At 53.9% G+C, this 12,347-nt stretch overlaps 1 protein-coding gene across 1 annotated transcript; it reads right to left on the reverse strand.

Moving 5' to 3' along the window:
- Positions 1 to 290: 290 nt before the first annotated feature.
- Positions 291 to 9,588, reverse strand: Eef1a2 (eukaryotic translation elongation factor 1 alpha 2). The gene is made up of 8 exons (XM_028774140.1): positions 9,338 to 9,588; positions 7,832 to 8,050; positions 6,210 to 6,389; positions 5,366 to 5,662; positions 3,744 to 3,894; positions 2,200 to 2,456; positions 1,138 to 1,372; positions 291 to 713 (listed from the first exon to the last, which is right to left on the reverse strand). Exons 2-8 carry the CDS (start codon positions 7,973 to 7,975, stop codon positions 586 to 588), a joined length of 1,392 nt encoding a protein of 463 aa, XP_028629973.1. The 5' UTR covers positions 7,976 to 8,050; positions 9,338 to 9,588; the 3' UTR covers positions 291 to 585.
- Between the last annotated feature and the right edge of the window lie 2,759 nt (positions 9,589 to 12,347).

A 12,347-nucleotide genomic window follows, 5' to 3' on the forward strand; every position in this document is an offset into this window, starting at 1 on the left:
TCAGGACACCCAGTCAGTTTTGGTTCTACTTGGTCTTGCACATTCCACCTAGGTCCTGCGCATCTCACCCAAACAGCACCCAAAACGGGTCATAGCCATCAAAACCATTTGGCTTTTCCATCCTCACCTAGCTGGGGGTTTCAGCACCCACGCAGCGGGCTCCACCGCCTACCCATGAAGTTTAGGAAGGCAGTTGGCTAGGTCACCTGGCAGCGGTGAGAGGTGCCAGACTGAACACCTTGGACGACGGGACTTTGAGGAACAGGGCCCCAGCAGTAGGCACACACGGCTCTGGGGTCGCTCAGTTTATTGGGAAAACGGGCACTGAGCTTGGTGAGCGCTGGCGCGGAAGCCTGGGGCGGGGGCGCTTTTCCTCTTGAAGAATTTCCACTGGACTTTGATGGCGAGCATCCAGTCGCTGACGTAGAGCCTCTTACAAGCGGAGGTGCAGACATGCGCCTGGCGGGGGGGCGGGGCGGAGGGGCGGCGCCTGGGGCGCGGTAGGGGGCGGGGCCAGTGCCGGGGGCGGGGCTGGGGGCGCGGCGCGGCGCCATTGGGGAGGGCCACGCCGCGGGCGCCCGCGCTTCACTTGCCCGCTTTCTGTGCCTTCTGTGCGGACTTGGTGACCTTGCCGGCGCCGCCGCTCTTCTTCTCCACGTTCTTGATAACGCCCACGGCCACAGTCTGCCGCATGTCGCGCACGGCGAAGCGGCCTGTGGGGAGAGATGCTTAAACTGCGAGGGTGCCCAGGATGCAGTACGCAGGTGCAATGGGCATCTGCAGAAGAGCTTAATGCCCCTTTAAGCTGTTCTGGCCCCCTAGTCCCTAACAGCTGCAAGTACGTGGTTCTTCAGTTAGGGCAAACTAGGCGGTCCTGTCATGAGGGGCCAGGGAATAAGGGAGAAACTAGACTTGCTTTTGGGCGCGCGCGCGCGCGCGCGCGCGCGCGTGTGTGTGTGTGTGTGTGTGTGTGTGTGTGTAATGAGCACTGCATGTGGTGCGGTGGTGGTGGTGGTGGTAGAGTGTGTGTGTGTGCTCGATGAAACCTCTTACTAAACGCTGCGTTTCTCTCAGTTTGCCATAGTAAAGGAACCCCTGACCCAGCCCATCAGTACCACATTGGATCACCCGGCTCACCGAGGGGTGGGTACTGTGAGAAGCTCTCCACACACATGGGTTTTCCTGGAACCATCTCAACAATGGCTGCATCACCAGACTTCAGTGACTTGGGATTATCCTCCAGCTTCTTGCCAGAACGACGGTCAATCTTCTCCTTTAGCTCGGCAAACTTGCAGGCAATGTGGGCTGTGTGACAGTCGATGACAGGCGAATAGCCAGCGCTGATTTGCCCAGGGTGGTTCAGGATGATAACCTGGGAGCAAAGTTGAAGTTAGCCGTGAAGGTCTCCTGGGACAGGGCCAATGTTAGGAGGGGTGGGTCCAGTCACGGGGTCATTTCCTGATCCCCGTGTTTTTGTGCAAGGAATGCTCAGGCCACAAGAACCCCACTCATACTCCAACATCTTGCTAAGCATGGAGCAAACTATGAGGCAATCAAAAGATAGCTGCACTGTTTGAAAGGACCATGACTGAATGGACACATTGCATAGCCAGGACAAAATTGGACCTCAGTGATAATGCTTCTATTACATTTCAATAATACTGTTCTAAACATTCTCATCCCATGAAGAGGTGATGAAAAAGCATTCAATAAAAGTATAGAGAGAAGGAGGCCAGCAAGATGGCTTTGGGGGCACTTGCTGCTGGGTCTTGAAGACCTGAGTTCAATCCCTGGGAGCAACAAGATGGGAGAGAATTGATTCCACGTTGCCACCTACCTCCACATGCCTGTGTGTGTGCATACATACATTCACACACACACACTAAATAAGTAGATTTATTTTTAAAAAAAATTAAGAGAAGAAAGTCTACAGTGATACCCCAAGCAGCAACCTAATAAAAGCCTTTTTAGAGACCAAATATCCCAGGGAAGGACTGCCCAGAGAGGCCGTGGTCCTGCTTACCTGCTGGTGACTCTACATACCCATTTAGCGTTTAAACACTGAGTGGCCTTTAGGGGAATGGAGGGCCTTCCTCTTTGCTGCCAGGCGAAGGGCCAGCAGCCATTGTTCTTTGATACCTCAGCCCATCTCTCCTATTCTGAAGAGGAACGCTCACATACCCTAGTGCAACCACCAACCTGAGAGGTGAACTGGGCGGCCTCCTGAGGCGGGTCAGCTTTGCTGTCCCCACAGACATTGCCCCGGCGAATATCTTTGACGGACACATTCTTCACATTGAATCCGACATTGTCACCAGGCAGAGCCTCGCTAAGTGCCTCATGATGCATTTCCACAGACTTCACCTCTGTGGTGATGTTGACCGGCGCAAAGGTCACCACCATACCAGGCCGGAGGATACCGGTCTCCACTCGGCCCACAGGCACGGTCCCAATGCCTGGGCCAAGAGAGGATACTGTGAGATGGCAGGCCAGAGGAGGGGTGCAGGGCAAAACATACAGAGAGCCTGAAAGGACACAGCTCTGGACTTGCTCCTCACTGAAGGAACAAGGAGATAGCCTCATGGAGGGGATAGTAGACAAGGAGTCCCTAGACCCCCTGGTTGGTGGGAGGGGTCAGTGTGGAGATGGGGGAGGGGTCAGTGTGGAGGTGGGTGGGAGGGGTCAGTGTGGAGGTGGGTGGGAGGGGTCAGTGTGGAGTTGGGGGAGGGGTCAGTGTGGAGGTGGGTGGGAGGGGTAACAGAAGAGGGTAAGACAGAAGGAGAGTCTCCCCTGGCTGATTCAGGGAATAAACGTTCCCAGGATTCAAGGATAACGGATAGGGCAGAGAAGGGAGAAGCATCACAAGCGCTCCTCCTCTCTCTCTGGGAACCCCTCCCTGTGGTGTGTGGCCCAGCCCACACTATGGCACTGGGCTTACTCTTGCCCTCACAGGACTCCCTGAGGTTCTGCCACCGAAGAAGCATCTGGCCACAGCACTTCTGACAAGCCTGCTCACCCTGACAGTCTGGCTACCACAGGGATACCTTGATGAGCAAGTGGCTGGAAGAGGAAGCGCTGTCCGCCATCTCCTGGAAGCCTTTAGGGGGTGGGGAGGGGCGAGTGGCATTATGGGATGACAGAGAAAAGCCAACACTCGTGCTCTGTGTTGGAGTAAGCGTGAGTGTGATATTCTCATTCCTCTTCCTTTGCGTGTTTCATATTTGGTTTTGGTTTCTGTTGACCCATGTGACCTGCGTTTCTTATTCCTGGACTAAGACTGTCTCCTATGAGACAAGCACCCTCCACCCTGCAAGTGAAGTGTAAGTAAGTTTAATATTCCCATTTTATGTCCCTAGCTTGTGGATGAGTGCTGGAGGGCAGGGAGTGGGGAAGGGATCCTTTGAAGGTTAAGTGAACGAATGGATGGGTGGAGGTGGGGGGGAGGGGCCACTGTGGAAGTGGGTGGGAGGGGCCAATGTAGAGGTGAGTGGGCCCCCCCGGGGGCGGGGGGGGGGTCGGCGGGGCCACTGTGGAGGTGGATGGGAGGGGTGACTGAGTGGACGGATGGATGGGGTAGATAGATGGAACAAGAATCAAGATGGTTGTAAGAATATATGGTGTAAGGAGAAAGGTGGAGACAACCATCTTGGGGATTCCTTGTTGATGTCCTGGTCAAGGTTTGGGGCAGAGCTTGCAAGCGCCTGCAGAAAGCAGTTAGCTTCAAGAATTGAACCCTCACTCACCACCAATCTTGTACACATCCTGCAGTGGCAGACGAAGGGGCTTGTCGGTGGGGCGGGTGGGAGGCAAGATTGTGTCCAGGGCTTCCAGCAGGGACACGCCGCTAGCGTTTCCTTCCTTGCGCTCTACTTTCCAGCCCTTGAACCATGGCATCTGGGCAGGACCAAAAAAAGGGGGGGGCGCCTCAGATCTCCAGGACCTGCCTAAGGGTAGCCTGGGAAGGGTGCCTCACCATTCAAGCTGAATAGCTTGCTCCTCATCCCTTCTCTCCCTTCCAGCCTCATAGGAACCCCGAACAAACACAGCTTAGGAAAGAGGGTGGGGCAAACCAACAAGCAAACGAAATCAGCTTCCCCAGTCTATGCTGTCAGGTTCCCACCATTTACAAATGAGGCGACTCAGACTGACGCGATTTCCTAATCCCTCTGGGACCCTCAGTCACAGCCTGATCAATCCACAGTACCAGGGGAGTAGGGACCCAAGTCTGGCTAATAGCCATGTCAGGGATAACATCCACCCTCTGCCCCAACCTGAGAAGCTCTGCTCACTACCAAGCTATCTCCAAGCTCAGGATCTATGACCACCACCACCACTATCACCACCACAAGGGCCTCCCTGGAGGATGACTTCAAACTCCCCTGACAGAGCTCCTCGTGGTCCACCTGCCATAGACAAGAAGTAAATCCACCTGAGGGGCTTTGTGCCCTCCTGCCTTACTTAGTATCCATGACCAAGTCCCAGGCCTCTCAGGTCAACAGATGGTTCTCAAAGTATGGGTGAGCAGAGCCCCAGAGCACAATAGAGCAGTAGGGGGCAGAAGGGTATCTGCTGATCAGAGGTCTCCAGGGAATTCTAAAGTCCTGATAATCATACATCAGCAAGAACAAGATGGAGTAACCCCTGTCTGCCAAACTCTCTCCTTATACCACCAGGCACTGGGTTTCCAGCTATCTCCAGAAAGCCTATGCTGATACCATTTTACTCACTGTGGGCAGCTGCAAAGCTGGCTACAGCTGAGTGTCCACCTTTCTAGGACAGGGGTTTCCTCTGGATAGACTAAGATCTAGGTCCCATCTCCTCTCTGAAAAATGTCCTCCTCTTCACTCCCAAGTACGAGTCCCAAACCAGAGCTGCAGACTGTTTAAGCTTCAAGCTTCCACGTGACTAGCCCAGACACATTCCTCCACTCTCCAGGCCAGCCTCGGGACATGCTTGCTACCCAGATACCAACCCATTTCAGACCCCAGAGGAGGCAGCTGAAAAGGACCGTGTGGCCTTGCTGATCCCAAATAGTATTCAAACCCAGGGCAGTGGTTTGGGGACAATAAAAACTAGTCTTTCCCCATAGTGCAATCCAGGGCCCAACAGGCAGTGTCTGTAGGGATGGCTTGGTGGAACCATCTCTTGCCAGAAAAAGAGCCTTATCTTTATATTTTGAGCTCATAAGGAGGCTGAGCTAAAGGACCCTAGATGTAGGTCCCTTACTAGGAGGTATCCTTCATCACCACAATGTTCACAGAAACCCAGCAAGACGAAAGGGAGCCTGGCCCACCCTGACCAGGAACCATGGAGCCCTGGGCTCTTGGAAGGCCAGCACCGCCCCCACTATACCATCTTCACTCACATTAGGTGAAGGCTCCAGCATGTTGTCACCATGCCAACCCGAGATAGGCACGAAGGGCACCGTGGCTGGGTTGTAGCCGATCTTCTTGATGTAGGCGCTGACCTCCTTGACAATCTCATCATAACGCTTCTCGCTGTAGGCTGGTTCCGTGGAGTCCATCTTGTTTACACCCACAATGAGCTGCTTCACACCCAGAGTGTAGGCCAGGAGTGCGTGTTCCCGGGTTTGCCCGTTCTTGGAAATGCCCGCCTCAAACTCGCCCACGCCCGCTGCCACGATCAGCACTGCACAGTCCGCCTAGTGAACAGGTCAGACACAGTGATCTTTGATCTGACCTTGACACTCACATAATGGGGCCTGGGCAGTTATCCTGGGGATGGAGATTCAGGATATCTACCTCAATGGCAGCAGGGGACTCTTCCACCAGACCCTGAGTCAAGAGGCCCAGACTGGCCATCAACTCCACTACCAGAAGGGTATGGTCCTTGGATGAGTCACTGATCCTCTCTGGTTCTGTCCTCTCTGCCTGTGATTGTCTGACTGCTTTTCTACCCATATGTCACTGTCTCAACTGTGGGCTCTTCTATAAAAATCTATCTGTGAAGGTCATGCCTACATTTCCCCCCTCTGTCTGTCTGCTGGTCCCAGCAGTGGTGAGGTAACCCTGCAGGCACCCCATCTAGCTGAGATATAAGCACTGACTCAGTTCTTGAGGGACTCTCTGCCTAACAGGATCCAGAAGACATGGGCAGGGCTCTGTCAAGGTAGGAAGTACAAGAGACTCTGACACCTCAGGAGGGCTCTTGGGCCCTACATCACTGAGCTAGGTGCTCTTCCTGCACACCTGGGATGTGCCGGTAATCATGTTCTTGATGAAGTCCCGGTGGCCTGGAGCATCGATGATGGTGATGTAGTACTTGGTGGTCTCAAACTTCCAGAGGGAGATGTCGATGGTGATGCCACGCTCCCGCTCTGCCTTCAGCTTGTCCAGCACCCAGGCATATTTAAAGGAGCCCTTCCCCATCTGGAATGGTAGGGGTATAACTCAGGAGGGGCCACATCCACCAGCCATGCCTGCCCTGGGCCATGGGAGCAGCCAGGAGAGGTAACAGTTGGCTTAAAGCACCTTGAACAGAGGACCTCTGTCCCATCTTTCTGGTGCTGATCCCCAAACCCTGCTCTGTCCCACTTGAGGCCGCCCAGATCAACCAGCCCCACCCTCCTGCCCCTCCTAAATGGCTGTGGACATGCAAGTCCCCCAGCAGAGGGCGTGAGGGTCTGGGAGTTGCCAAATTATCCTTGCCACCTGAGGCTAAGGCTCTAAGGACCCAATTAGAGGTCAATTATCTCATTAGGTTTGGGACTGTAAAAAACAAAACAACTGTCTAAGATTTAAAAACAAAAGAAAGAAAGAAAGAAAAATTTTTAAAATGAGTAAATTGCTCAAGGTTTTGAGAAAAGTCTGGTTCCAGCTCTTCCTGTAGCTGGCTGATAGGTACTTCCAAATAACTCCAAGGCATCTCCCCTACACACTCCCACCAAAATAGAAGTAGGAACAGCCCCACTAAGAGCAAGGCTGGCCGCTTTTTGCAAAATTGTGCCAGGGTCAGACTCCTGGTGAGACTCCTACAGCCTGGACCACAGCTGTGATCATCGATGCTCAGCTGAACACAACTCCCTACCAGAATCTCACATGACATGCTTGCTTCTGCATTCCAGGGATGATGCCCAGCCTGGAGGGGCTATTCAGACAGAACCAGACAAAACCCAGCTGGGACCTGACCCAAGTGACCTTCAAACCCTCAGCTCCCTCCTGTCTCCTCCCCTCAGCACACCCCACCCCCTACCTAGACACACAGAATTCTGGCTCAAAGCCCCATATATATATATATATATATGAGCATGAGCTCTGCACGGATAGTTGATGTCCTCAGGCCTTTCTTAGCCCTTATCCAGGAGCCAGCTCTTCTCAGAATGAGTAGGGATAGGGGCAGAGAAGAAGAGAATCCAGTTACAACCACTGCTCATTCATACGTCTCAACGAAGAACAGGCTACCAAGACCCACCCCCGACTCCAGGTACCATCCTGAACCAACAACTCTCCTCAGCTTATCTGGAGAAAGTGGAGCTGGCAAGCCTGCTGCCCATCAATCAGCTATTAATAGCATCCTTGAGTCCTGGCTGTTGCAAGACAAGTGAGGGCAGTACCACATCCAGCCCAGCTTCAGCCCTGAGAAGCAAGAGCATAAGGCTTGAGGACCCCCTGGCACTGGTCCACTGAGGCCAAGAGTCCAGAGCCTTCTGATGGACCTGGGGAGGGCACAAATTCCCTCCCTCAGTATGAGACAAATCTAGCAACATTCTCAGAGGGAGGTTGCTCTGTTCACTCCCGTCACCAGACACCCATATCCCCTGCCCTGAAGAAGGTAAACTAAGCAATGAAAGCACCAGGCCCACGGTGCTCACCTCTGCTGCCTCCTTCTCAAACTTCTCGATAGTCCTCTTGTCGATGCCACCGCATTTGTAGATGAGATGGCCTGTCGTGGTGGACTTGCCTGAGTCCACGTGGCCAATGACCACAATGTTGATATGTGTCTTCTCCTTGCCCATTCTGCCTTGGTGAGGGAGGGGCTGGCACTGTGGGGGCTCTGGTTTGGGGTTGAGAGTATATGCTGGGCAGGAATTCTGTGGGGCCAGGGACAAGGGAAACAGGTGATTAGGGGGCCCAAAGAGACCCCAGCGGAGATACCCACACCGTACTTGCATTGTTTGGGAGCTTGCCCTGACCCAGTCTTCTCCTGAGCCTGGATAGGGAAGAACAACCTCCACCCCCACGCCCAAACCCTTGTCCTACCCCCCTCCAGCCACATTGCATTCATAAGCCACCTGTTTCTCTACACTATACCCTAGCCCAAATGGTTCATTAGTGTTTAAGTGTTTAGAGAGTTGATTTGGAGGAAAGTTTCTTAAGGAAGGGTTAATAGGATCTGGACATCACAAAGCAGCAGACTGAGTGAGCCCCTGAAGCAGCCAGGAGCCCTGTGATGAGTCACTGTGCCCAGCTCTACAGTGCGTTGTCCTTCCTGTCCTCGATGCCGCCACCACCCCCCCCCACACACACACACAGACACACACACACACATACACACACACACACACACACACATAGACACACACGCACACCAGGGAGGGACACTGCCCTCCCCCATCTGCTGCCACCATGAAGGGAAGGCCAGCACTCCTCAGCCCCTTCCTCGGGCAAGGGCGCCATCTTCCTCCCTCTGCCCACAGGCTGGCAGAGGAGACAGCTGGATGGTGCCCAGGCATAGGCCCAGAATAGCTCAGGCCCTCCCCGCAGGCAGGGGCAGCCATCAGGGACGAGAGGTGAATGTCCTGTTCTAGCCAGAGGAATAAAAATCCCACCTGACCCAGCTCAGCAAGTGCCCTCAGAGATGCCCTGACCCTCTCCCCTACCATCTGACGGTCCAGGCCCTGGGTCTCAGTACCTGCGCATCTCAGAGGTCAACCGAGAAACTCAGGCCTGGTGGGATTGGGGGGGGGTGCATCCTAGGGTGGGAGCGACGTTGGACGGGATAGGGGTCCTCAGGTTTCACCACCTCCCCCGCCTTACTCTGACAAATCACGGACCCCAAACCACCAGGCCAGCACCTGAACGGACCAGCCTGTCAAGCCCCGCTGAGCCCAGGCAAGCCCCAAGGTCACAGGTGACAACGTGATGGCAGGTTTCAGGAGAAGGCCCCCCTCCACTGTCACCAAGTATACAATCGCCTAAGGGACTCATTACCCGACTACCACGGGGACCCACCATGCCCGGTCTAGAGACACCCCCGCCCCAGCCCAGGGGTGCAGCCCAGCTAGGTGCCGCATATCTCCCTCAACCTCGGGACGGATTCCCAGGGAGGCAAACCCTGGTTGAAAACCCTGGTTGAAAACCGGGATGTGCGTCCTTACCCAGAGGCGAGGTCTCAGTCAGAGGGACTGGTGGCGCCGGCGCTGGCGGTTTTATCTCTCCAGGAGGGGGTCCACCTATTGACGGTGCCGGCGCAATGCACTGCGCCCCTGCAGTACGGCAATGCGGTACCGGAGGGGGGAGGCGGGCGCCGGGAGGCTGGCAGATGGGGTGCGAACGATGCGCGGACGCAGGGGCCGCGCACCCACGGACGCGGGCCGGCGTAACGAGGATCCGAGAGGACGCAGCTGCAAAGATGCACCCAAGCGAGGGAGAAAACCAGCGAGCGAGAGCGCAGATCTGGAGAGAAAAACAGGCAAAAGGGCGGTGCAGCGCGGCAGAGGTGGGGGCAGGGAAACAGAACCAGGAAAGGAGGGGCAGGGATGGAGAGAGGCGAAGGAGGCAGTAGAGAGAACTGGGGTGGCAGAGACAGTGGTTGCTGGAGAGCAGAAAAAGTGCATCCAACATAAAGATGTCCCCAGGAAGGTGGAACACAAAACAGGGAACCAACAAGTAGACCCGGGGAGAAGAGACCTAAGTCCAGGTCAAGATCCCTGCAATCCCTGATGTGGACATCCATTTCTGGCCCTGCTCATGGTTGAGTCCCAGTGAACATGAAGCTCAGTTTTCAGAGGTTTTCTATGATCCTCCCAAATCCCCCATACAGGTATTTATTCACATGGACCCTACATGACAGGCAAGTCTAACCCAGATGCAACCTTGTTATGAAGACCTGGAAAGGGGCTTTTTCTACCTATTCTCTTAGGTGTAGAAAATTTACAAAGCCCATTCTCAGAGTCTAGGCATACTCCTGGTTGCATTTCTGGTCAGTCTTAGCTAAGGCCACCAAGCACATTCAAACAGGGTTCAGACCCCCACCCTCCTTCAGGCTCCACGGGTAGGAAATAGGGAGCCCTTGAGGTTTTTAGGAAGATTAGGATGACCAAAATAGGCCTTAAGGAGGTTGTGGCCACCACGTATCACCAGGGGCTTCTTCAGAGATGTCAATCTTGTCATTTGACCCAGACATTCCTGTTTTTCAGTGCCAGCTGTCCTCACCCAACCAGACTTTGTGGCTGCAGATAGGAAGTAGGTAGGAAGCAGAGGTTCCTGGAGTGTTATGCTGAATAACAGCAGGCCTATGCCTATCCCTTCCACCCCGGTGTAGAACGGATCTAGACCCGGGTCAGGGCCCAGCACCTCCTACTGAGGCAGCACTCGTGAGAGGCCCCTGGAGATGGGTGCCCAATTAGGGCAGCTATCAAGTATGAGGAGAGAATAAGGTGAAGCCCGAGGGTCTGTCTGGCAGAGAGCAGCCAGAGGCTAGGCAGGCCTCTCCGATGACCTGGCACTTTTGAAGACTGCTGAGACTGTCAACTAGGAGCCAGGAATTAAAAATAAATGCCTGGCAAGCCATTAGCATTTACTCCACCCCACCCCACCCCCTTGCCCAACTCATCTCTCCCCAGAATGCCTTCCTTCTTGCATGGAGACTGCCTGGCCTGGTTTAGGGTTCAGGAGGCAGACTGGGCTCAATAAAAATGTCCAAAACCCAGAATCTTTGTGAATAGCTACCAGTCCTTCAGCTTTTGAGTTGTCTCCTTCTGTATACATCTAGGAAGCAGTGAGGTAACAAGACCCAAGGCCAGGAGCTTACCCATCTAGAGGACTGACCCCTGATGACCAGAGAACATGTCCTGCCTGAAACACCTATACATCGACCTAGGAGAGGCAGTCCAAAAGTGCCTCCCTGTCATTAGGACATACTTTGCCTTCACTGCAAATCCCTGAAGCCTTTGTTGGTATGAGAGACCCTGGGAATAGGCAGAAAACAAATCTTTAAGAGGTAACAGTGTTAAGCAATAATATAGTCAGCCCACTGATAGACTTGAGGCCAGCAGTTCCAAGGATCCACTAACCCAGCAGCACTGAGCAATGGTCAGACACTCAATAGCTCCAGCAAGGGAGTAGCTATTGCTTCCTTCTACATGTATCACCCAAGTTCAGTGTTGGGATTGAATCTCCAGCAGGTGGTGCTGCGATAGGGTTTCCTAGAGGGCATTTAGGTCCTGAGGGCTCCAATCTGATCCTACCATAAAAAGTGCTTATGGACGGCTCTCCTGCCTTCCACCTTCCACTATAGGGCCTGGTTGAGCACCTTGCCAGAATGTTGGGCTTCTGTCCTCTTTAACTGCATGCTTAGCATCACTTAAACAACAGAGAAGTCTGCAATGCTAAACACTAGCAGGTCTTATAAGTAGGTCCGGGAACCCCAAAACCTTTGAGAAAACTGGGCAAAGAGAAACTAAGCCCAGTGCCTGAGACTACACAAGTAGGTAGCTCAAGGCATTAAAACTAAGACAGTGTAACTTCCAGACAGCAGCCTGGGTTTCACCTGTCGTCATAACCTCTACTACTCTTGCTCCTTCAGTAGCTCATCTGCTTCTCAGTTACTGGTCACAGTGGCCCTGGGAAGCTGCCAGAGGTGGGGCATGGCAAACAAGGAGAGGCTACAGGAAACCAGGATTCTTCCTACTGGCAGCATGGAGGACAGGGTTCAGGCTCTGTCCTCTTCAGTCTCTCCAGGAACCCCCACCTGCTATTTTCAAGCTGTCTGGGGAGATATAGCACCACCTCTTTGGCTGGTGGGGGTTTCACAAATGTTGGAAATGAAGATCCAGCTAAAATTAACCGTTATCAAGCTGCCAGCCCTGCAAATAAACCTGCCTCCCATTGGCTGGTGGTGATGTCACTGTCAGGTTAATAATAGCTGCGGTGCCCAGCTAACCACCTGTGCGGGTGCCTTCTGTGAGCTATGGCCAGGACAGTCTCCTGGAGTCAATGTCCAACAGATGTATGTCACTGGGATCAAGTGGCGTATAAAGGGTCTTAGGGACAGGATCAGGGTCAAGCTTGGGACACCTTCTAGTCTGAGAGTTTCCAGGAGATCCACCTTAATTTGGGCTACTAGATGCATTCTGGTCTCAGAGCACAGTCCTTGGCCATAGAGCC

The sequence above is a fragment of the Grammomys surdaster genome, unplaced genomic scaffold (genome assembly GCF_004785775.1).
Source record: "Grammomys surdaster isolate TR1022 unplaced genomic scaffold, NIH_TR_1.0 238, whole genome shotgun sequence".
Classification (NCBI taxonomy): Eukaryota; Metazoa; Chordata; class Mammalia; order Rodentia; family Muridae; genus Grammomys; species Grammomys surdaster.

What these genes read in the sequence shown, in the direction of transcription:
- Eef1a2 (XM_028774140.1), bottom strand. Translation starts at nt 7,975, where the DNA reads ATGGGCAAGGAGAAGACACATATCAACATTGTGGTCATTGGCCACGTG. An exon ending in TGCTGGAGCCTTCACCTAAT is followed by an intron (nt 3,895 to 5,365) that starts GTGAGTGAAGAT and finishes GGTCCTGCCCAG; the next exon opens with ATGCCATGGTTCAAGGGCTG. An exon ending in CCGCCCAGTTCACCTCTCAG is followed by an intron (nt 1,373 to 2,199) that starts GTTGGTGGTTGC and finishes CTTTGCTCCCAG; the next exon opens with GTTATCATCCTGAACCACCC.